The 24577-nt window shown below is 45.2% G+C and overlaps 1 protein-coding gene across 1 annotated transcript in view; it reads left to right on the top strand.

The window, feature by feature from the left end:
• Window positions 1–24577, top strand: part of KNL1 (kinetochore scaffold 1) — a 116758-nt gene that overhangs the window by 59253 nt on the left and 32928 nt on the right. The window contains exons 11-14 of the mRNA XM_068253383.1: window positions 2635–2776; window positions 4982–5049; window positions 13015–13113; window positions 22196–22311. Coding sequence (XP_068109484.1) covers window positions 2635–2776; window positions 4982–5049; window positions 13015–13113; window positions 22196–22311 — 425 coding nt within the window. The remainder of the gene's footprint in view (window positions 1–2634; window positions 2777–4981; window positions 5050–13014; window positions 13114–22195; window positions 22312–24577) is intronic.

The raw sequence follows: 24577 nt of genomic DNA, 5'->3' as shown, positions 1-24577 counted from the left end.
ACGTGCATGTGGGAGACAGCGGACGCCATGTTGGGTGAGGGGGAAAAAAAGGAGAAAGTTGGATATGAGAATTAATTAACCAAACGTGAAGTATTGGGGTGTGGTGCAGGGGTGGGAACATGGGGAGAGGGAAGGGAGGGTGATGAGTAGTATGGTAATGATGTGTTTTCATTCTCATTGATGAACATAGGGGAATGAAAGGTGGTCTGATGCCACCCTGTGGTCTGATATGGTTACTAAACACTAGAATAACACAAGAAGGCTCAAACCTTATACGTAAATAAATATAAATATAAAAGTACTTATGTGTTGGCAAAACTCCTATTTTGTACAAATGAGCTAAAATAACCTAAAAGTCTATACCGACAGTAATAATAATCATATTATGCACTGCAATTTACAATAACAATCTAAAACCTTATAACGAAGAATATATTCATGTAAAAATAGAATGATTATAATACACTAAAAATGATCAAAGAGAGGACAAAATTTTATACAGAAAAGTGTTTTCTTAGTATATTTTCTCCAGCTGTTAGTTTAGTCCATCTGGAGTAAGAGTTTAGAATATGGACCAGTATATTTCATGTTTTTTTGAGTATTTCAAAAGCATCTGGGCGAGGACAGTGACCAGTTTCAATCACTTTGATGTGGGAAAAAAAATCAGAATTGCTGAAGTGCCGTGAAACTCTGCGCATGGAGGTAATTTTTTGAGAATATTGCGCTTATGTTGTCCAGTCCTGCTCCAGACAAGCTGTGTGGTGCGGCCTACATATTGAAGAGTACATGGGCATGAAATGATGTATATTACACAAACTTAGATGTACAGGAAATATGTACTTTTAACAGTTTATAGAATAGTTTAAAATGCTTTACTAGCACATCACAAACAACCAAAAAACATGGTTGTATAAACTTACTACCGTATATGTCCAAAGTTTTCCGAAAATAAGTAAATTATACACGTTTCACCATGTTTAACACACTCAACTTACAAATTCAACTTGTAATCTCTCGGAACGGCAAAGACACTTCCACCCCTGATGCATATTATCATAGATATTTATTTCTTATTCTTTTCCCCAAGATGATCATTTAGCAGATTTAGGCCTCCCTTACACATGAGGCTAAAGGGTGGGAATTCACTGCCTGTCGGCTGCTCCTATACACTGACTGGGTGCTTGCTGGCATATGGTACAGGCAGTGGAGTCAGTCACCACACTGACCTTTTTGGGGTTTTTTTGCTGCCGGGTAACTGGACCACGTGTCAGTTGCTGACTTGCGTAGGGTTCCAAACACTATTTGACTGCATTAAAGGAAACCAGAGACTGCATGTAACACAGATTTGATACTTTCCTGGGGCTTCCTCCAGCCCCATGAGCACGTCTGAGGCCCTCGCCGTCCTCCCATGGTCCTATGTTCAGCTGCAATCAGCCTCCGTAACTGGCTCAGTTGGGGTCTTTTGCGCATGCGTGGGAGGTATGTGCATGCACAGAAGACCGCGACTGAGCCAGTTACCAGGGCTTATTGCGGGAGGTTGACTAGGGACTCATACCTGCTTTTTGGGGCTGGAGAAAGCCCCGGGTAAGTAAAAAAAATCTTTACTTGCTGTCTCTGGTACACGTTAAATTGCAGCCAGAAGCAGTAGTGCCAACCGTCCAGTTATGAACAGACAATCCATAGAATAGTAGAGATCTGGGCTGTCTAAACTGCTTTATGGTGCCGAACCCCCCCCCCCCCCCTCTTCCTTAGTCTATTACTGAGAATGAACACTCAGCTGCAACTTTGCCAGTTTGTGTCGCTTCCTACCTCTTCAATGCTGCTGCTTTTGACATAAATGAGGTGAAGAGATGATTTCTGCTGCCTGTATCCCACCTGAACGGATCAACTCTCCAGCAGCTCACACATGCAGCAAGCTGTGCACCATCTGGTTTTTGTTATTATTATTTTTTTTTCTCAGCACAAGAGGGTGCTGCTGCTGCAAAGGGAGGATGGGATATTGTAAAGCCACAGTAAATATTACTCTGATAAAACTTCTTCTACTGAACTTCTTGTTCCTATTCCTAGGTACACTAAATATTTATAGTGGCTTTGCCCCTCTTTCTGAACCAAATTAGCCTCCTGCAATGCATGTCGCATCTTTGCCCAAAAACTCGTGCATTTTTCAACTAGCTTCATAGCCATAAATGCACAGATCAATGAATGTGCATTTGTGCTCATACAGTGATGCAAGCATGTACTGTATCTGTTTTAGCTAATACATTGCAATATTGTAATAGGAATGAACACCAAGGGGTCACCAAAATAGCGGCTTCTCAGGCTTCACAGTCCAGTTAGTCCATAGCTTGCCTGACCACTTTCACAGTCCAGTTAGTCCATAGATTGCCTGACCACTTTCCTGTCAATCTCGTGAAGTCTGTAGTATTAGCATATGTTTGCCTATGGTAGATCTGAAAATTGTGGTATATAAAGGATAGATGGAGATCTGTTGTTTATTGCCTGTAGGTTTCTAATAACGTAGACTATGAACAGTTGACACGATTTCTATTTGTAGTTGTGACCATATGTTCAGTCGCTGTCACTGTTGCTTTCTTTAATATTTTTTAATCTGATTTTTTTTTCTCTTTTGTAAAGTTATCAGTAGCTTTTAAAACTGTAGATGACTCTTCTAGAAGTGATTACTCATCACACCATGGGATTAAAACTATGGAACAAACGTACTACAGCAGTAGCTCCCAAGAGTCCAGAGGAGATGGGATGTCTGTTGAGCTCAGTAGTAAGTGTTTCTTTAGTAATCTCCACGTTAAAAGGAACCTGAAGTGAGACCTATGGAGCCTGCCATATTTACTTCCTTTTTAAACTATTCCAGTTGCTAGCAGTCCTGCTGTTCTATCTGGTCATTAGTGTCTAAATCACACACCTGAAACAAACTTGCAGCTAATGTTGTCAGATTGTCAGAAACCTTTAATATGCATGCTTGTTCTGGGTCTATGGCTATTACTGGCAGTGGATCAGCAGGAAAGCCAGGCAATGTGTAAGAGAATGTATTCAAAGTCAGCCAAGCGCTTCCTTCATGTGCTATATAACCTCCTCATTTAGCACACCATCATGGTCCACTACACCTCCACCAGGGTCAACCTGTGTGATCCGAACTCACCAAATATGGTGGGCCATATATTACAGTGGCCTTTTACACTTCTGGGGCAGTAACAGGCTCCCCACGCCCTCAGACTCCCCCCCCCCCCCCCCCCGCACCATGCGGTCTCCCGGGCTGACCGCATCAAAGTGGGGTGTGTAATTATTCAGCCCCCTTTGGTCTGAGTGCCCATAGACATTGCCTGATGAGTGCTAATGACTAGAGTACACCTGTGTGTAGTCTGTCAGTACAAATACAGCTGCTCTATGACGGCCTCAGAGGATGTCTAAGAGCATATTGGGAGCAACAACACCATGAAGTTCAAAGAACATGCCAGAAAGGTCAGGGATAAAGTTATTGAGAAATTTAAAGCAAACTTGGGCTACAAAAAAGATTTCCAAAGCCTTGAACATCCCACAGAGCACTGTTAAGTGATCATTCAGGAATGGAAGGAGTATGGCACAACTGTAAACCTACCAAGACGAGGCTGTCCACCTAAACTCACAGGCCGAACAAGGAAAGCGATGATCAGAAATGCAGTCAAGAGGCCCATGGTGATTCTGGACGAACTGCAGAAGTCTACAGCTCAGGTGGAGGAATCTGTCTATAGGACAGCTATTAATCATGCCCTGTCAAAGTTGGCCTTTATGGAAGAGTTACAAGAAGAAAGCCATTGTTAACAGAAAAGCATAAGAAGTCCTGTTTGCAGTTTGCCGTAAGCCATGTGGGGGACACAGCAAACATGTGGAAGAAGGAGCTCTGGTCAGATGAGACCAAAATGGAACTTTTTGGCCAAAATGCAAAACGCTATGTGTGGCGGAAAACTAACACTGCGCACACCATCCCCACTGTAAAATATGGTGCTGGCAGCATCATGCTCTGGTGGTGCTACTCTTCAGTAGGGACAGGGAAGCTGGTCAGAGTTGAAGGGAAGATGGGTGGAGCCAAATACAGGGCAATCTTGGAAGAAAACCTCTTGGAGTCTGTAAGACTTGAGACTGGGGCGGAGTTTCACCTTCCAGCAAGACAACGACCCTAAACTTAAAGCCAGGGCAACAATGGAATGGTTTAAAACAAAACATATCCATGTGTTAGAATGGCCCAGTCAAAGTCCAGATCTAAATCCAATCAAGAATCTGTAGCAAGATCTGCAAACTGCTGTTCACAAACGAGCTGTTTTGCAAAGAAGAATGGGCAAGGATTTCAGTCTCTAGATGTGCAAAGCTAGTAGAGACATACCCGAAAAGTCTGGCAGCTGTAATTGCAGCAAAAGGTGGTTCTACAAAGTATTGACTCGGGCCGAATTATTATGCACACCATACTTTGCAGTTATTTATTTGTAAAAAATGTTTGGAATCGCGTATGATTTTCGTTCCACTTTTCACGTGTACACCACTGTATTGGTCTTTCACGTGGAATTCCAATAAAATTGATTCAGCTTGCGACTGGGCCTTTATGCCCCCTTTGCATCCAGCCAATCAGAGAAGTGATGAGTGTGTCAACAGCCCTGCAATCCAGCACCTATAGCTTTTGCCATGCACCGGCTGCGGTGTAGTGGGGGCCAAAGTCTCTAAAACTGTTACCCATAGACCCTGAACAAGCATGCAGATCAGATGTTTGACAGCCTTTGATGCATGCTTGTTTCAGGACTGCCAAGCAATTGGTATTGTTTAAAAGTGAATAGCACAGCACCCATATCCCTCTCATTTCAGGTGTCCTTAAAAGTAAATGGCTTAAACATTAAATAAGAAGATGGCCATTTAGCTTTATTCAAGCATGTTAGGTTTTTAAGTTTCATGTTAATTTTCATTAAGTGTCATAACTTTTTTTTTTTTTTTTTCTCAGGTCAGCAATGCAGTCAAGTGGATTCTCAGTTGCCATGGGATACAGGTTGTGGACAAAACCTCTGGCAGGTAACTTGACATAGTGGATAGCACACTCTGCTTGCAGCGCTAGCGTCCCTGGGCCAGAACAATATCTGTGTGGAATTTGTATTCTTTGCGTGGGTTTCTTTTGGGTACTCCTGTTACCTCCCACATCCCAAAAAATACTCTGATCGTTGAATAGTGTGGGTTAGATTGTGAGATCCCCTGAGGGACAGTTGGTGACCAAGTTTCATAGGTGCTTAAATTATTACTGTAGAGCATACATGTCAAACTCTGGCACACAGGCCAAATTTGGCCCTCAAGTTGTTTCCCCACTTTGCATTATGTTTGTACCATTCTAGACCACCAGGGAAGCTATATTGGAGGTGAAGTATTAGGACACCAGGAAAGCCATATGGGGGAGGTGGGGGAAAGCACTAAACTCTAGGGAACTGTATGGGGGGGGGGGGCTCTAGACACCAGATAACTTTATAGTGGTCGGAGGGGGCCATTAGACACCAAGGAACTTTATAAAGGAGGAAGGTGGCCAATAGAAATTTGAGGTTGGTCTGCAACTACCGTGTTTCCCTGAAAATAAGACCGTGTCATATTAATTTTTCTCTCCAAATGTTGTGCTAGGGCTTATTTTCAGGGAATGTCTTATTTCTATGAACACACAAGTTCCTGTGCTGTGTGTACTCCTGCCTTCCCCACTGTCACCTCTTCCAAGCCCATGTCCCCCTTGTATTTTTAGTGTCCTCCTGGTGTCCCCCTCTATCCCCTAAACTCCTGTGTCCCATGTTCTCTTGGTGTCCCCTGTGCCCTCCAATGTCCCCTTGCATCCTTCCCTTAGCTCCATGTCACCCTGTCCCCCATGTCATGCAATGTCCCCCTACTCCTCTACTTCCCCCCTGCTCCATGTTTCTGTGTCCCCAATCTTTAGCCTATGGGGAAGAAGTAACTTTGAGCGTAGTGATTTGCCCAATCATAGAGCCTTGGTCCTGCCCGTGAGACCACCTGCTCTAGTAGAAAGACAAGTTGTCATACTTTTTCCCCCTAACTGCAGCTAGGGCTTACTTTCGGAGTAGGGCTTATATTTTGAACATGGTTGGAATTCTGTGAAGCTTGGTGGTGTATTCTCCACAGTCAGCATGCAACGCATGAGCTGGCGTGGAGGAGGTACACACACTAGCACCAGGAAACAGGCTATCCCTAGTATAGTGGAGGGGAGGACTGACTCCAATAGGAGATTGTGGCGCACAGAGCCGGTGCAGATCTGACAGCCACAAACAATGCTTTCGTTATAACGTCTCAGCGCAAAGTAGCGCTGAGCGCACAAACCAGAACTGAGGAGATCAGGACAGGTAGACAGAATGAACGCTTGCTAGCTAGCTAGCGGCTACTTAGCGACAGCAAGCGTCCAAAACCATACAGACTGGAATGAGGCAGCCAATGTGTTGCGGCGATGGCGTGCCTCACAAAGGTAGGACAGGATAGTCAGGAAATAGCAGGATTGAGATAGATGAACGTAACACAGATAAATATACAATAAGTATGTTTTCCTAGCGTATTACAATTACAGCTATCAATGAAACTATTTGTAACGTCTGACTAACATATGTATATATCGGCAATGAACCGATATATGACATAAGCAGGAACGCTGACTAGGACTGGAGTAATACAGGGAACAGGACTCAGAAGGATTCGCTATCTCTTCGCAGAGATTAACGCAATCCACAAACGGTAACAGAACAGGATTCAGAAGGATTCGTTATCTCTTCGCAGAGATGAACGCAATCCACAAACGGTAACAGGACAGGATTCAGAAGGATTCGTTATCTCCTCGCAGAGATGAACGCAATCCACAAACAGAACCAGGAGCAGGGTAACTACCTCAGCACGGGTGGTCACGGTACGCGCAACCTACCAAAACGTGCTGGAAAGCTGACTAACTGCACACAGGATATAAACAGTTCGTGTACGTATACATCAGCGACACTGATGTATCAACGTAACACAAATACAAGGAAAATAATAAACGTGCTGGTATGCATATATATGGGCAATGAACCAATATATGATGCAAAACCAGCAAAGTATCTTTAGAACAAGAAACACGATCGGGGGCTGAAGCGACAGCAAGACGGGCTTAACTGAAGCTATGAAAACCCAAGGAAACCCTGCAGGAAGCAGATCTTTATACTCAGAATCAGAATCATTTTTATTCGCCAGGCACGACAGGGTCGTGCTCGGAATTGGATTTGGCACGTACAATTTCACGGATAAAGGATAAGACTATAGATAGCAGAGGGCCTACAGTAAACAGAGAGTCGTAGATAAAACAAAAAGAAGAGCACATAAGTCAACAATGGCTAAAGCAGAAGTCCAGATTCATAATTAGTTCATGAACAGAGTGCAGTTCTGGAACACAATGTAGCTCCAGTGCTAGGCTCAGAGCGAGTCAATGAGTTCAGGAGGGTGACAGCTGAGGGGAAGAAAGAGTTCCTATGCCTAGAGGTTTTGGTGGCGATGGCCCGAAACCTACGGCCTAATGGAAGTCTGCTGAAGAACCGCTGGCCAGGGTGAGAGGGGTCGCCAGCAATCCTCCGTGCTCTTGAGCGTAGCCTGGAGTTGTGGAGGAGGTCAAGCGAAGGTAGAGGTCTGCCGATGATTCTCTCCGCCGATCTAATGACCCTCTGAAGTTTGTATCTGTCTCTGGTGGAGGAGCCAGCGTACCAGACTAGGATGGAGGAGCAGAGGACGGACTCGATGGTGGCGGTGTAAAAGCACGTCAGTAGCTCTTGAGCCATGCCGAACTTCTTCAGTTGGCGGAGGAAGAAAAGCCTCTGCTGTGCTTTCTTCTGGGTCAAGGCTGTGTTTTCCTTCCAGCTCAGGTCTTTGGAGATGGTGGTGCCCAGAAGGCGAACGCTGGCTACTCTCTCGACCTCGGCGCCATCGATAGAGATTGGTGGGGGGGGAGGGGCATGCTTCCTGAAATCCACAATCAGCTCCACAGTTTTGGATGAGTTGAGGACCAGCCTGTTCTCCCTGCACCACTGGCAAACTCTGTCAACCTCCTGGCGGTAGGCCTGCTCATCATTGTTTGTCACTAGCCCAACGATGGTGGTGTCATCTGCAAACTTGATGACCTTGACAGAGTTTTCCTTGGATCTGCAGTTGTTCGTGTAGAGAGAGAACAGGATCGGTGACAGGACGCAGCCTTGTGGGGCCCCCGTGTTCGTTGTCCGCGGCTGAGAGGTGACCTCCCCAAGCTTAATGACTTGAGTTCTGTTAGTCAGGAAGTCTGTGACCCACCCACGGAGTGTGGGAGGGACATTTAGCTCTGAAAGATTGTCCTGCAGTATGCGAGGGCAGATGGTGTTGAAGGCAGAGCTGAAGTCCAGTAGTAGAATCCTGGCGTATGTGTTAGGTTTGTCCAGGTGGTCGTATGTGAGCTCAAGGCAGATGTTGACAGCATCATCAGTGGATCTGTTCGCCCTGTATGCAAACTGGTACGGATCCATTTGGGGGGAGGTGATAAGCTTGATGTGTGACAAGACGACTCTCTCAAGGGTTTTCATGATGTTGGATGTCAGGGCCACTGGTCTGTAGTTATTGAGGTCGGAGTTACCATGCTTTTTGGGGACAGGGATGATGGTAGACTTTTTGAAGCATGCAGGGACTTTGCCGACCTGGAGGGATTTGGAGAATATGGAAGTGAGGATGGGTGCCAGCTGGTGTGAGCAGGTTTTCAGACAGGCTGGTGACACGCCGTCTGGGCCAGAGGCTTTCCTGGGGTTTAGCGAGGACAGGTGGAAGAGGACATCGGCCTCGCTCACGGCTGGAGGTGGGAGGCTTGAGACTGAGAGATAATCTGCGCTAGGAGAGGGGTGAGCCGGTGCTGTTACTGGCTCCCCCAGTGCCTCCAGGTCCTCAAACCTGCAGTAAAAGTTGCTGAGGTCCTTGGCTAGCTCAGTACTGGGTGTTGGGAGGCTTATAGTTTGTGGTGGCTTTAAGCCCCTTCCAGACAGCTCGTATATCATTTGATCGCAGGTTGCATCTTATCCTTTCTGCGTACTCCCTCTTTGCGGCTCCCAGTTCTCGCTTCAGGTTGTTCCTTGCTGACTTATATTCCACTTGGTTGCCGGACTTGTGCGCCACCTCCTTGCTCCTCCGCAGTTTCCGTAGTTTGTTGGAGAACCACGGTTTATTGTTCGGATAGACTTTGACGGTCTTGGTTGGTACGCAAAAGTCTTCACAGAAGCTGATGTATGAGGAGATGTTATCCGCCCACTCGTCAAGGTTTGGAGATTCCATGGCCTTCCAGTCAGTGCAGTCGAAGCATGCCTGAAGTTGGAGTTTGGCCTCGCTTGACCACACTTTGGTGGATCTGAGAACAGGTTTTGCTGACTCCAGGCGTCTCCTGTAGGTGGGGATCAGATGAATGAGAGAGTGGTCCGAGGAGCCTAGCGCTGCCCTTGGTATGGCTTTGTAGGCATCCTTCAGCACTGTGTAGCAGTGATCGAGAGTGTTCTGATTTCTGGTGGGGCAGGCCACATGCTGGTGAAAGCGAGGAAGCTCCTGGCGGAGGTTAGCCCTATTGAAGTCGCCTAATACAATGAACAGCGAGTCAGGAAGGGTTGATTCCCATTTTGTAATGGCGTCACTGAGGTCACGCAGGGCATGTCTGACTTCGGCATCAGGTGGTATGTACACGCCAACAAGAACGTAGGAGGAAAATTCCCTGGGCGAGTATTTTGGCCTGCAGTTGACAATTAGAAGTTCAATCTCAGGGGAGCACTTCCTGGCAAGTATTGATGAGTTGGGGCACCATGACTGGCCGATGTAAAAGCAGATGCCACCACCCTTCTTTTTACCCGAGAGGTTGGGGTCACGGTCGGCCCGGATGAGGCTGAAGTCCGGAAGGTGAAGGGCGTTGTCTGGGATGTCATCATGCAGCCACGTTTCTGTGAAACAGAGGATAGGGGTGCCACTGCTGAACTCCTTCTTCTCAACGAGGAGACGGAGTTCATCTAGTTTGTTAGGGAGGGAGCAGACATTTGACAGCAGGACCGATGGGATGGCTGACCTGAGACCTTTCCTCTTGAGTCTCACCTGGGCACCTGCCCGGCAGCCCCTCTTCCGCCAACTCGCGGGGGATGACTGAGCAGGGCCTGCAAGCTTCTGTGCATGGCTCCAGACGATGTTGTATAGAAGCCTGCCCTCCGGGAGCGTGCTGCGTGATTCCCATCTCAGAAGCTGTGATCTGGTGTAGGTGATGCGCTGGGGTGGCATATAGGGAGCAGCACTGTGTGCCTGGTGGGGGTTGGAGTAGAGGGGAGGTGGTGGTGCTAGCGGAAGTACAAGGGCAGGTTGCGAGCAAACTGGCGTACCCTAACAGTCCTTAGCATATCAGCGTGGTGTTTCAGTCTAGCAGTAAGCCTGGGGGACAAAAGACAGTCCATTAGTTAGATGCCAGCTGTTGCCTACTCAGGGACGCTGAAAGTCCATTTAACAGCAGCCGCAGGGTGCTACTATACAGGGCAGGCCAGGCTCACCAGAGGCAGGGGCGCACATATAGCAGTTATGGTGCCCTGAACACAGGCAGTATACAGCCCCAGAGCATGGGCAGTGGTAGTCTATATACAGCCAGGAACCCCCAAATTACAGTCCATCACCCGAACTCCCAAAAAACAGTCCAGAAATACAGTCCATCACCCGGTACACAGGCAGTACGCAGCCCCAGAGCAAGGGCAGTAAGTGGTAGTATATACAGCCAGGAACCCCAAAATTACAGTCCATCACCCAGACCCCCAAAAACACCACAACACACTGTTGAAATGAGCACAGATCCAAGGTGCATGTGAGAGCACTGAGTGCAGACTTACCCCCACAGCTGGCTGATGCTTGGTGCAGTGGAGGAGGATGGAGCACGTGGAGGCCGCTTCAGCCCTCCTGGAGGAGTGCCAGTGGTCCCTACTCCCGAAGCTGTAGGCCACTCACTTGGTCAGTGGTAGCTGGGCAACAGGTTATCCCTAGGTGCTGAGCAGCTGGCAGGCAGCGGCGGTGGCAATCCGGAAGCGGCTGGATGCAGCGGTGATGGCCTCTGTGTGGGTGGCCGATGATACAGTGGAGGGGCTTGTCAGGCGAGGAGGTGCCGGGAGTAACTGGCGGCGGGTGGAGCGTCTTGCCTGCGAAGCCTTGCCAGGAAGGATTCCTGGTACCGATGTATCGTGCTGGCAGGGAGTCAGGGACGGATCAGCAGGTCGCTCTGGAGACGGGAGGCCTGCCACGAGGTGGGACGTTGCGCTGGAGTGAGGAGAGGCCTTCCACGTGGTTAGCACGAGTGGCCGTGATTGCGTCCAGTGGCAGCGATGGAGCGGCTCACCGGAGCTAGAGAGCACCCCTCCACGGAGGTGGCCAGACGGCAGGGAAGGCAGCGGCTCCAGCTGGTGGTCAGGGTGCAGCGCAGCAGGGCTAAACCCAGCAAGCTGAAGCCGGGCTAGGGAGGCCTCGCTGAGGTTATGCGGCAGCGGAGGACCAGAGACTGGATGTGCCCGACAGCTGTGCCCCTGCTGATAGGTGCAGGGGGATGGATCCCCAGGGGATGAGTCCCGTCGATCCGAGCAGAGGCAGGCCCCTCTATGGGTCTTCAGTGACCTGTGGATGATGCAGACTCACGCGACCAGTGTCGGGAGGTGAGTGAGCCCTGCTAGCAGAGCTAGATTACATACTGGACTGACTAAAACAGACTAACTAAAACTGGACTAACTAAACTACTGGACTAAGTAAAAGAAAAGAAAAGAAAAGAAAAATATCAAGAATTTTCACCTGGAATCCCCTTGATTCCAGGAGCCGTTGTGTGCCGTGGCTGCCAGCATGGGCGCTGGATGGACATCCAATGGGAGCAGACATGCAGATTCCCACACAGGTGAATGATAATCAGTCACAAGCTGACAGCAGGGAAAGACAGACAAAGCTATGCAGCTTGCATGGAAATAGATCAGAACTGCCTGAGCTGCAGCACTACTACTTCCAGCAATAGCTGCTGCAGCAGCGATCATTACAAATTCCTGCTAGGGCTTACTTTCAAGGGATGTCTTAATTTCAGGGAAAGAGGGTAGGTCTCACTGTACAATTTCGGCCCACTCAATTTGAGTTTACCCCTGCTGTATAGGCATTTAGTTGTAAGTTTGAGTTTGCATGTAGTTCAATGTTCATTTTGGCACTTTTAAGCGTCATTGACATTTCACTAGTGTGTTTTTTTGTTTGTTTTTTTTTTCTCATCCCCTACCTAGCCTAACCCCTTGTTGACCCCATAATACCTATACTTTTTTTTTTTTTAAGCACCTTTTAATGACTGCTGGCTGTATCGGACAAATGTGATTGCTGGGGTGACCATTTGGGGCCTCAGTGTTCTACAGATGCATTGCTCTGCCATTGCCTATTGATGCATCTGTTTAGCACTTGTGCCCCTGAACTGTCACCCTTGCGAACGCATCCAACCAGTACAGACGCACAGGCTGGGGATGATGGTCTGCTACCTACCCAGAAAGTAATTTTAAGTATCATTTTTAACCGGGGAGGGACAAATATTTGTATGTGTTTTTCCTAACTGTGGAACTAGTCATGTGAAAATAAGAAATTATAAAAATGGAATGAAAAGTGTTTTCTGCATTTACACCTACATTTTTTTTTTCCCCCCACTAAAATGACTAAAATAATTTTGGGGAAAAAATATTCACAGCCTAGATTCTTGGAAAAAAAAAAAATAGATCATGCAGACTGTATAAGCAATTAAAGTTATTAGTGTAAAAAATGTCAGGAAACATAAGGGTGGTTTTTTTTTTTGTTTTTTTTTTTTTGATTGTGTTTAGTTTTTGTCTTTGTGTTATGGCAATCAGTGCTTGTATTGCCTACTGAAATTTTTCTAAAGGAGTAAACTAAAGCATGGAGAATAAAGGTAAATGAACGCTTTTTTTTTTTAAATCCTCCTGTTTTCTCCTACAGAAATTCCAGGATGGCACAATTCTGGTCAAGGAGTTCTTAACACTAGTCCGGACACGTATACTGATCCAGAAGCCGAGATACAGCCAACTTCCTGCAAATGTAGGCTTTTTATTATGTGTTGTATCTTTTCATAACAAACTGTGACAGACTGTGGGCAAAGTATGCACTGTCCTTGTAAAGGCACTCGTCATGACAAGTATTGGTAATGAACATGCTGACTCATTTTGGATTTTAAGCGGACCTGAAGATGCCTTAAAGCAGTAGGATCAGCCATACTATTCCAGGGGAAAAAACCACATATATAAGTAGATAAATACTTAATCTACTTGCATAACACATGTATTGTACTGTCCACGTTTTGATTTTAGTGAATGTTATATAGTAAATGACGAGAATTCTTTTCCTGGTGGGGGCCATGTCTTCTGCCCACTGTAAAGGCTAACTCGTGATGTCATTTCTGCCCTTTACTTTTTTTCTTGTCTCCTCCAATCGCTGAGTCACCTCAGCCTTGCTTGTAAACACAAGTGATTAGGGGATTAGGTTTCAGATAAGCAGCAGGCAGGGAAATAAAGGGAAGGGGAGGAATATATTATAGATAAAAAGAACCCCCAGCATGCACTTCTTTGGCACCGACTACTAAAGAGCCAGTGCTCCAAAGGTATATGATAACTCCAAATCATAACGGCAGAAAACGTTTTGAATGCAAGATTAGCATCTCTATCACTTAATACATTCAGACCAGTTGCTGTTGAAATTTGATTTTTATGGTGACTATACCGCTTTAAAGGGAACCTAAACTGAGAGGGATATGGATTTTTCTTTTTAAACAATACAATAATACAATACAATAACATTTCTATAGCGCTTTTCTCGCATAGGACTCAAAGCGCTTAGGCTCTCTCAGATTCAGTAGTTAGTAGGATGAAGTATTCACACAACAAAAGTTATATTTCTGCAAATGCCAGACTGAACAGGTGGGTTTTCAGTCTGGATTTAAACACATCCAGGGATGGGGCTGTCCTGATCTGTTGAGGTAAGGAGTTCCAAAACATAGGGGCAGCATGACAGAAGGCTCTGGGACCAAAAGTTTCCAAGTGGACTCTGAGTATGACTAGATTATTAGAACCTGTGGATCTGAGAATGCGGGGATTGCTACGCAGCTGTAACATATCTTTCAAGTAACCAGGGCCTAGATTATTCAGGGATTTAAATGTCAGTAGGCCGATCTTGAATAGGACCCTCCATTCTATAGGTAGCCAGTGAAGGGAATGCAGGACTGGCATTATGTGGCAGTGACGGGGTTGGTTGGTTAGCAGTCTGGCAGCAGTATTCTGTATCAGCTGTAGGCGGTACAAGACCTTTTTTGGAAGGCCAGTGTAGAGAGCATTGCAGTAGTCCAGTCGGGATGTGATGAAGGCGTGGACTAAGGTTGGCAGATCTTCTGGGGGTATGAGGTGCTTGATTTTTGCAATGTTCCTCAGGTGAAAATAGGATGATTTCACCACCGCAGAGATTTGAGTTCTGAAGTTTAAATCCCCATCAATTAGAACTCCCAGGCTACGCACATGATCAGAGCTGCGTAGATCCGTGCCTCCTATTCCCAGTGGTGAAGACTGCAAGTTAAGTTGTTTTGTTATCATGCTCTGCCCTCCAATCAGAAGGACTTCAGTTTTGTCTGCATTTAGTTTCAGCCAGTTGTCATTCATCCATTGCTGTAGTTCACGTAAGCAGGCGTTTATAGTTGGAGTTGGGTCTGTCACACCAGGCTTGAAGGAAAGATATAGTTGGGTGTCGTCTGCGTAGCAGTGGTATGTCAGGTCATGTTTTTGGATTAGTTTTCCCAACGGTAGCATGTAAATCGTGAAAAGCAGGGGAGAGAGGATTGAGCCCTGGGGCACCCCATACTTAAGTGTTACAGGGGTGGACAGGAAGGGCCCCATAGACACTTTGTGGGTTCTGCCACTCAAGAAGGATTGGAACCACTGAAGTACTATGCCATCAATGCCGCAGTATTCCTGTAGCCTGTTTATCAAGATGTCATGGTCAACTGTGTCAAAGGCTGCAGAAAGGTCTAGCAGTATGAGGATCGAGCACTCTCCTCTGTCTCTTGCCATGAGCAGGTGGTTGCATATTTGGATGAGGGCAGTTTCAGTGCTGTGGTGTTTCCTGAAGCCAGACTGGAATGGGTCATAACTGTTATTTTGTAGGATTCTAGCTGGAGGTATACAGCTTTTTCAATTAGCTTGCCCAGAAAGGGGAGGTTAGAGACAGGTCTGTAGCTGGTCATTGCGTCTGGGTCCAGGGAGGGTTTTTTGAGGAGAGGCCTGATGATTGCTTCCTTCAGTAAAGCAGGAAATATCCCTGATTGTAAGGAACAGTTAACAATTTTGAGGAATACCGGTACGAACAGGTCGGGGCAGTTCAACATGAACTGTGTTGGGCCAGGATCCAGGTCACAGGTAGTTAGGCGGACGTGAAGGAGGATGCTTGATGTGACTTCTTCATCAATTTCTTTGAAGTTTGACCAAGGTGTTACGTTGTCTCTGCTAATGGTCTTCGACGCTACATTAGGCTCAGATGCTGTAAGTTGGATGGCGGACCTTATAGCGGAGACTTTGTCTGTGAAGAAATGGGCAAATTGGTCACAGAGGTCCTTTGAAGACTCGATATTAAGTTTTTGACATGCTGGGTTGCAGAGTTTTTCCACTGTGCGGAACAGTTGGGCTGGTTTGTTAACTGCATTTGCAATCTCTTGTGATAGAAAGGATGATTTTTTTTTCCCGTGATTACCTTTTGGTAGCTCTTCAAGTGGAAGATTAAGGCATGTTTGTCTTCTGGGGACTGAGATTTGCGCCACAGCCTCTCAAGTTTTCGGCCTTGTCTTTTCAGCTCTTTTATAGCGTTATCAAACCACTGTGCATGATGGTGTGGAGTAAGATATTTGGTGCGCAGAGGAGCAATGGTCTCAAAGGTGGAGGACACACATTTGTTGTATTTAAACACCAGAGTATCAGGGTCCAAGCTGGAGTCAGTCAATTCATCAAAGCTAAGGTTATCTCGGATATGTTGAGGTGTTAGCCCTTTTAAGCGGCGATATTTTATTTGATTCTTGACCTGGTGTTTGACGGCTGGTATTGAGAGGGAGAAGTGGATAGTGTGATGGTCTGACCAGGCAACAGGATTAATTTCCACATTGGCTATTGACAGCCCAGTATGGAATATAAGGTCCAGAGTGTGACCTTTCCTGTGAGTAGCAGAGCTGATTGATTGGAGGAAGCCCAGTTCATGTAAGGCACGAGGTAGCTCTTTTCCAAATTGTGAAGAGGAGTCGTCCACCCATGTATTGAAATCTCCAAGAACAATCCATCTGGGGTGTTCCAGTGTTAGGTTGCACAGGAGGTCTACAAGTTCCTCAAGGAAGTCTGAGTATTTTTCTGGTGGGCGGTAGATCAGCAATATGTTAATGTTTTCCTCAGCTGAAAGTTGCACCCCCAAGCATTCAAACGAGTTGGTAGGACCTACAGTAAGTGGTCTGATTTTCAAAGCTGATCTAAAGCAAAGTGCAACCCCTCCTCCCCTGCGTTCTTTCCTGTTGCAGTATATCACGGAATAGTTTGTTGGCACAGCTGCCTCCAGGGTGGGGCCCAACAGGTTCAGAAAGCCAGGTTTCAGTCAGGCAGGCCAGATCAGAAGACTCTATTAGATCATGTATGATTGCTGTTTTGTTGTTTATTGATCTGACGTTGCAGAGGACAGCCTTGATGGGGCTACCCTGGGAGCTGAGGTCTGAGTTTGAGGACTCCAGGAGGGAACAGTCTCCAGATGTGTGGCTGTCATCTCTGGTGGATTGTGCTGGAGCTATTAGGGTTGTTGGCTGGGTGTACTCTGTAGATTTTGTCACAGAGTTATTTTGGTTCTGCAGTGAATAACGTCTTTTCCCATGTCCCCTGGATCCTCTCTTTGTCTTTCTGTAAATTCCAACAGACTTAAGTAGAATTATTGTTGATTTGTCAATTGGATATATATTTCTTGGTTGGTATACAGCTAGAAGTGTCTGTGCTGAATATTGATGTTTACACATTAGGATGGACAAGAGACAGCTCAGGGCTCCTGCTAAGAAAGGCCCTATTTAAAGTCAAGGTGTGAACTTTCACAGCTGTGGCTGGTATCCTGCAGAGATCAAAGGGCCTGTATAGACTGAATTGTCCTTACACAGAGATGTATGGATGGACAGCATGGATTTGGAAACACAGTCCTTTGTTTAGGAGTTTGAAGATATAATATATAATATATGTAGAAAAATATAGTCTATTGAGCATAGATGCTGTAGATAATCGATGAAAGTTACTCACAGGATGGGAGACGGCGGGCACAAAGAGGCAGAAAGTCTTTAAGGTCTCAGGTCAATTCCAAGGAAGGTGTGCAGTGTTCAGCCGTGTGTGATACCAAGGAAGATCCAATCCAGCTTAAATCTTTGCCATCCCAAGTAATCCAGGTGTTCTGAAAGGTTATAGGTGTTGCTGGAGAAGTGATACATTAGAATCCACTGAAAATACCAGTTGCCTGGCAGCCCTGCTGGTCTCTTTAGCTACAGTAGAGGCTGAGTCACATGCCTGAAACAAGCATACAGCTAATCCAGTCTGACTTCAGTCAGAGCACCTGATCTGCGTGCTTGTTCAGGGGCTGTGGCTGAAAGTATTAGACGCAGGATCAGCAGGAGAGCCAGGCAACTGGTATTATTTTAAAAAGAAAAATCAATATCCTTCTCAGTTTAGGTTCCCTTTAACTGAGAGGGATATGGATGTTTCCTTTTAAACAATACCAGTCTGACGCAAGAGAAGTGTGATCTTTACGTATCAGCCGCCGGAGAGATGTGTAGAGTGTGCACTTCTCTTGCGCAGACTGGCTGAAGTTACGGGACCCGGTACAGGAGCAGGAGAAGGCTGAGGACGGCGGCGTTGGAGCAATCTGTGCATATGGGGCTGGAGGAAGCCCCAGGTATGTATAAAACTTTTATTAGTACTCCGCTCTGGTTTCCTTTAAAGCAAAACTGGTTTCTCAACAAATGTATCACTGTAAAGTGACCAGCTTTCATTTAATATAAAAACAAAAAAATAATTGTTTCTTACCTGATGTGAAGTTCCTCAAGCATGAGTTAATGGCCCCCTGACTAGAGATGGCCCGAACGGTTCACGCGAACCTCAGCAGTTCACGTTCAATGCAAACCGCAAATTTTTTCCCCAAAAAGTTCGGGTTCACAATTTTCCCATAGACTTTAATGGCGCTGACTTTAACGGTTAATAGCAAAGCCCCCTTACATAGTAGAAACACCAAATTTGCAGGGTACGTGGAGGGGGTCACTGACTACAAGAGGAAATATTTTTTTCAAAAAGACCATATACTTTTTGAGAAAATTAATTTTAAAGATCTCTACTGAGTGTGGGAAATGTTCCAAACACCGCCGACTTTAATGGTTAATAGCAAACCCCCCTTAAATGCCGGAAACCCCAAAGTTGCATGGGAATGGTAAGAACAACCGGGGCAACAAAAGGTAAGTATACTTTTTGAGAAAAAAGTTCAAAGGAAAAAACGTATTCATTTAAATGCCGGTCAATGACAGATCATGGGAAACCATTCCCGCCGACTTTAGCAGTTAATATTAAAGGCCCCTTACATCCTAGCAACACCAAATTTGTAGGATATGTTAAAAATGGGTGCACCGGGTGCCAGGCTAGGTGAGGGTGACACAGGTGAAGGCAGGTGGGGAGAGACAGCGGGAGCCGGCAGCTATACGTCCTCACAGGATGCATTCTCAGCTATACTAACCAGTTCATGAATGATCCGGTTCTTTTTAATGAATTGAATTGAATGAATCAGTCAGAGCCAATTCATTAAAAAAAGGATCATTTATGAACCAGTTAGTATAGCTGAGAATGCATCCTGTGTGGACGCAAAGCTGCCGGCTCTCGCTGTCTCTCCCCACCTGCCTTCACCTGTGTCACCCTCACCTAGGCTAGCACCTGGTGCATGGCTAGGTGAGGGTGACAGGTGGGGAGGACAGCGGGAGCCGGTGCTATGCGGATACATTCTCTTCTATACTAACTAGTATAGCTCGTAGTAGATCTTCAATCAACTTAATTGAAGATCGCAAGATGAGAGGAACTTTATTTTTTTTAAAGATACAGGTAAGTATTGGTGTATAACTGACAGCAACAGGTATATTCCCTTTCTGACAAAATATTGTCCGACCTGGAAGGGATCACTGTAAGAAGAAAATGGTGAGCTTCTGAGAGAAACTGATGGAGTGAGGTTAGTGTGTAATATTCATTTGTAGCTATATCATGTGTTTATTTTCAATTTTACTCAGTTCAGGTTCCCTTTAACATTCCCATGCAAATTTGGTGTTTCTGGCATTTAAGGGTGCTTTGCTATTAACCGTTAGTCTGTGGCAGTTGGAACATTTCCCTTGCTCAGTACGAGCTCTTTAAAAATTGATTTTCTCAAAAAGTATAAGGTCTTTTTGAAGAAAAAGAAAAAAAAAATTCCTCTTGTAGTCACTGACCCCCTCCAGGTGATAGACCCCTTGAAACATCATTTCCATCACTTTTGTGGCCAGAAACAGTGTTTGTAGTTTTGGAGGTTTGCCTGCCCATTGAAGTCTATTGCGGTTCGCAAAGTTCGTGCGAACACAAACTTTTGCACAAGTTTGTGGTCGAGGTTCGCAAACCTAAAATTGGTGGTTCGAGACAACTCTACTCCTGACTTGCAAATTAAATGTTACAAAAAATATTGGTGGACTTGGGACATTTTTGAGGCCTCCTAATATACATTATAAGTTAGTTCAAAAAGTACAAAAAGAAATTAAATTATTACAAAGTTGGATAATTCTGTTGTATTGTGTTGATTTTATTTCAGTGGACTGATTCTAGACCAATAATACATATAACCTGAAAATTAAAACCAAGGGTCTATACTTCAATATCCAACCTCTACAGGTCCTTCTCAAAAAAATTAGCATATTGTGATAAAGTTCATTATTTTCTGTAATGTACTGATAAACATTAGACTTTCATATACTGTATTTTAGATTCATTACACACAACTGAAGTAGTTCAAGCCTTTTATTGTTTTAATATTGATGATTTTGGCATACAGCTCATGAAAACCCAAAATTCCTATCTCAAAAAATTAGCATATCTCATCCGACCAATAAAAGAAAAGTCTTTTTAAAACAAAAAAAGTCAACCTTCAAATAATTATGTTCAGTTATGCTCTCAATACTTGGTCGGGAATCCTTTTGCAGAAATGACTGCTTCAATGCGGCGTGGCATGGAGGCAATCAGCCTGTGGCACTGCTCAGATATTATAGAGGACCAGGATGCTTCAAAAGCGGCCTTAAGCTCATCCAGAGTGTTGGGTCTTGCGTCTCTCAACTTTCTCTTCACAATATCCCACAGATTCTCTATGGGGTTCAGGTCAGGAGAGTTGGCAGGCCAATTGAGCACAGTAATAGAATGGTCAGTAAACCATTTACCAGTGGTTTTGGCACTGTGAGCAGGTGCCAGGTCATGCTGAAAAATGAAATCTTCATCTCCATAAAGCTTTTCAGCAGATGGAAGCATGAAGTGCTCCAAAATCGCCTGATAGCTAGCTGCATTGACCCTGCCCTTGATAAAACACAGTGGATCAACCCCAGCAGCTGACATGGCACCCCAGACCATCACTGACTGTGGGCACTTGACACTGGACTTCAGGCATTTTAGCATTTCCCTCTCCCCAGTCTTCCTCCAGACTCTGGCACCTTGATTTCCGAATGACATGCAAAAGTTGCTCAGTGGTCCAAAATACTTTTTTTTGGATGAAAGCAACAGTCCAGTGCTGCTTCTCTGTAGCCCAGGTCAGGCGCTTCTGCTGCTGTTTCTGGTACAAAAGTGGCTTGACCTGGGGAATGCAGCACCTGTAGCCCATTTCCTGCACACGCCTGTACACGGTGGCTCTGGATGTTTCTACTCCAGACTCAGTCCACTGCTTCCGCAGGTCCCCCAAGGTCTGGAATCTGTCCTTCTCCACAATCTTCCTCAGGGTCCGGTCACCTCTTCTCATTGTGCATCGTTTTCTGCCACACTTGTTCCTTCCCACAGACTTCCCACTGAGGTGCCTTGATACAGCACTCTGGGAACAAGCTATTCGTTTAGAAATTTCTTTCTGTGTCTTACCCTCTTGCTTGAGGGTGTCAATGATGGCCATCTGGACAGCAGTCTTAAGGCCCATACACACGTCGGATTTCCGCGGACGGGTCGTTTTAACGTCCCGTCGTTCGCCCCGCTAAATCGGGCGTGTGTACAGACTGTCGTTTGCTTGATAAGGGTGAGTTTGAGCGATCCGCCGATTGAGTGAACGACAGTCTGTACACACGCCCGATTTAGCGGGCGAACGACGGAACGACAGGACGTTCAAACGACCCGTCCGTGGAAATCCGACGTGTGTATGGGCCTTTTCCCATTATTGCGGTTTTGAGTAATGAACCAGGCTGGGAGTTTTTAAAAGCCTCAGGAATCTTTTGCAGGTGTTTAGAGTTAATTCGTTGATTTAGATGATTAGGTTAATAGCTCGTTTAGAGAACCTTTTCATGATATGCTAATTTTTTGAGATAGGAATTTTGTTTTTAATGAGCTGTATGCCAAAATCGTCAATATTAAAACAATAAAAGGCTTGAACTACTTCAGTTGTGTGTAATGAATCTAAAATCTATGAAAGTCTAATGTTTATCAGTACATTACAGAAAATAATGAACTTTTATCACAATATGCTAATTTTTTGAGAAGGACCTGTATATCCCTTTCTCTTCATGTGCCCTGCTCAGAAAAAGTTCACTAGTTTGGGTTCCCTTTTGAGTAATTGTTTTCCACGTCATCAGACATAATGTTGGCCTGGATGTGGAACACGCTTCATATGTGTAATATACGTGCTCCTCTGTGTGGTGTATAAATGCTGGAGTGTGGTGAATATAAACCTACGGATGTCAGATCCTTTATCCAGTCTTGTCTAATATTGAGCGTTTTGGGGATTAAGCTGTTCTGTAAAATGAGGTTTTTTGTTTCCAAAAATGCCTATAGATCACTAGTAATTTATACCGTAGTGTGCATCTCCTGAGGTTTTTTTTTCCCCCTTTACATCTTAGCTTGGAAATCGTGAAGCCATCTCTTCTACAGACCTATTGCTAGATCGTTACATTTACCAAGCTGAATATCAAGTGTATGATGAGGAATGTCGGGCCTTGTTTCAAATAATTGAAGAGTAAGTGTTTTTCGTTAATTTTGTGTGTGTTTGTGATTTCTAGTGTTTAGATTTGCACTGCTACCTTGTGGTGATAGTGAGATCCATGTTTACACCACCATTTACATGACATTTAAATGTTCGTTCTTGTTGTTTTGGGAACTCTTGTTTTCTGACATGTCCTAAAAGCTTATGCTACATTTCCACTGTGTCGGTCTGCACCTGTGAGACGTAATGCAACCACTTGATGTGATGTGAGATCACATCCAAATCCCCTCTAGGCCTGCCATGCACGGCTATGGGACTCTGATGCACGACACAATTTTATGCTGCATGCCGTCCTCGTTTTTTCTTTCACTCATGAATTTCAAAGCAGCAAAATTTGCGTGCGGGGAATTGGACGGGAATCACATGCACATTACTGGTGGGCAAACTGGTTTCTTCTAGAATTAGCTGCAGACTAGGGCAGGGATATTTGATTCTAAGCAGTTTTTGAATATACACAAAACTACCGTATATACTGGAATATGTCGACTGTGTATAAGTCGATCCAAATATTTGACCCTGTGAAGCTGGAAGTATAGGGCAACTCGAGTACAAGTCAACCCATAAAAGTGTGCCGTGTTGGTCTGAATCCTCTTATAAAGATGGGGCGAGAACCATGTGCAGATATAGGCTTCAATTCATCAAGCATTACCGCATTCGGTAATGCAGAAAACAGCGAGTTAACGGAGCACTTAAGAAAATGTTAATTCATCAAAGCTGTTACCGAATGAGAAGCTGAAATGACAGAGCAATGAGATAAATTACCGACTTGTGCTCAACACATGTCAGCAAATGTCAGTAAATGTTAATTCATCAAGGTTACCACATTCGCTAGCACATTCGGTGTTTATCTCCAGCTCTCCCCTGTCGTTACAGGCTTCGAAAGCCTTCTGTGTGAATGTTTTCATGATTAACAGGAGCAGGCAGCCAATAGAAACAGCCCCTGTTCTCCTGCAAGTGCCGCTGATAGGTGCTGATAGGTCACAGGCTTCTCCACACAAGCTTTCAGACCCCCCAGGCAGTGAGCAGAGAGAACGGGACAAAAGATATCCCCAGATGTCCTTCGGTCGTTTAACCCTTTGAGTCCCTGTTTGAATATGCAAAGATGCAAGTGGTGAAATCACCAAGCATGGCATTTGTAATGTCTCCAGGAAGTTTATCTACGTTGTGGCAAATAAGTAAAATGTTAAGAAACACTGATGGACAGATTCAGAGCAGCAGAGGCAGTATAAGTAACAGTAAATATAACACGTTTACATAAAGGGATGTCTGGATGCCTTCTATTGTTATCAGCTTGTAACAACACAGAGACATTCCAAGCTGCTCTGCACCACTCTGCTGTTATCTAACAGCCTTTGATGAACTGAAGCCATAGTACTTCAGTAACTTAACGAACCTCTACCACACATGTGAAAATATTAATGAATTAGCACAGTGAAGTGTAAAATACCGAATGCGGTATTTTAAGGACTGGGATTTTGTTATCGAACACCCTTTGATGAATTGAAGCCATAGTGGATCACAAGATTATCAGGTCTGCTCACTAAAAAGTTTTATTATACATTCAACAAAGCTATTAAATGTTACAGAATGCCAGAAGTAAAGGGTAACTGCAGAAGTACATAGGCAATAACACGATGCATAAAATCCTGAACACAGCTCTAACATAGAGAACTCTCCCAGTATATGGTCAGGGTTACACCTGGCGCCTCAGTGACAATTGATATCCACCCATGGTGGAGGAGGATACCCCTTTCTTTCTCCTATCTGCAGAGAGCGACTTCTTAATCCTGAGTGGTGACAGGCTAATATCCTCACCTGCTTATACAGTGGTTGCCTGGAGGTAACCCTGGCTTGTGAGTATAAAATTATACTCCTTTTACCATACCCTATTGGTACATACTTACTACACTATATTGGGCTCTCTGTTCTCCTTTCTTTACATATTGGACAGGGAAGGAGTGCCTTCAGCACTTTAGAGTTTGCCAGCAGTGGGGATGCCACACTGTAATGCCATTGCTTGATAACATGAGAAAGGCGAGCAGCGATAGCTTTATCTGGACAGAGGACGGGATCCTCTATCTCCACGTAGAAGATGGGCAACTCAGTCTGTACGGGAGAGGATGAAGAAGCAGTGATTGGGGGAGGTTAGAAGATTGCAGAATGCTATTATCGGCACTGTGTGTGCATTTGTAACAGGATGGGGTTTATCAGCAGAGGGGACACTGGCTGCACTGTATTA

Source organism: Hyperolius riggenbachi, chromosome 9 (genome assembly GCF_040937935.1).
Source record: "Hyperolius riggenbachi isolate aHypRig1 chromosome 9, aHypRig1.pri, whole genome shotgun sequence".
NCBI lineage: Eukaryota > Metazoa > Chordata > Amphibia > Anura > Hyperoliidae > Hyperolius > Hyperolius riggenbachi.
Note: the sequence above shows the minus strand (reverse complement) of the source record. Positions and strands in the feature narration are given on the sequence as shown.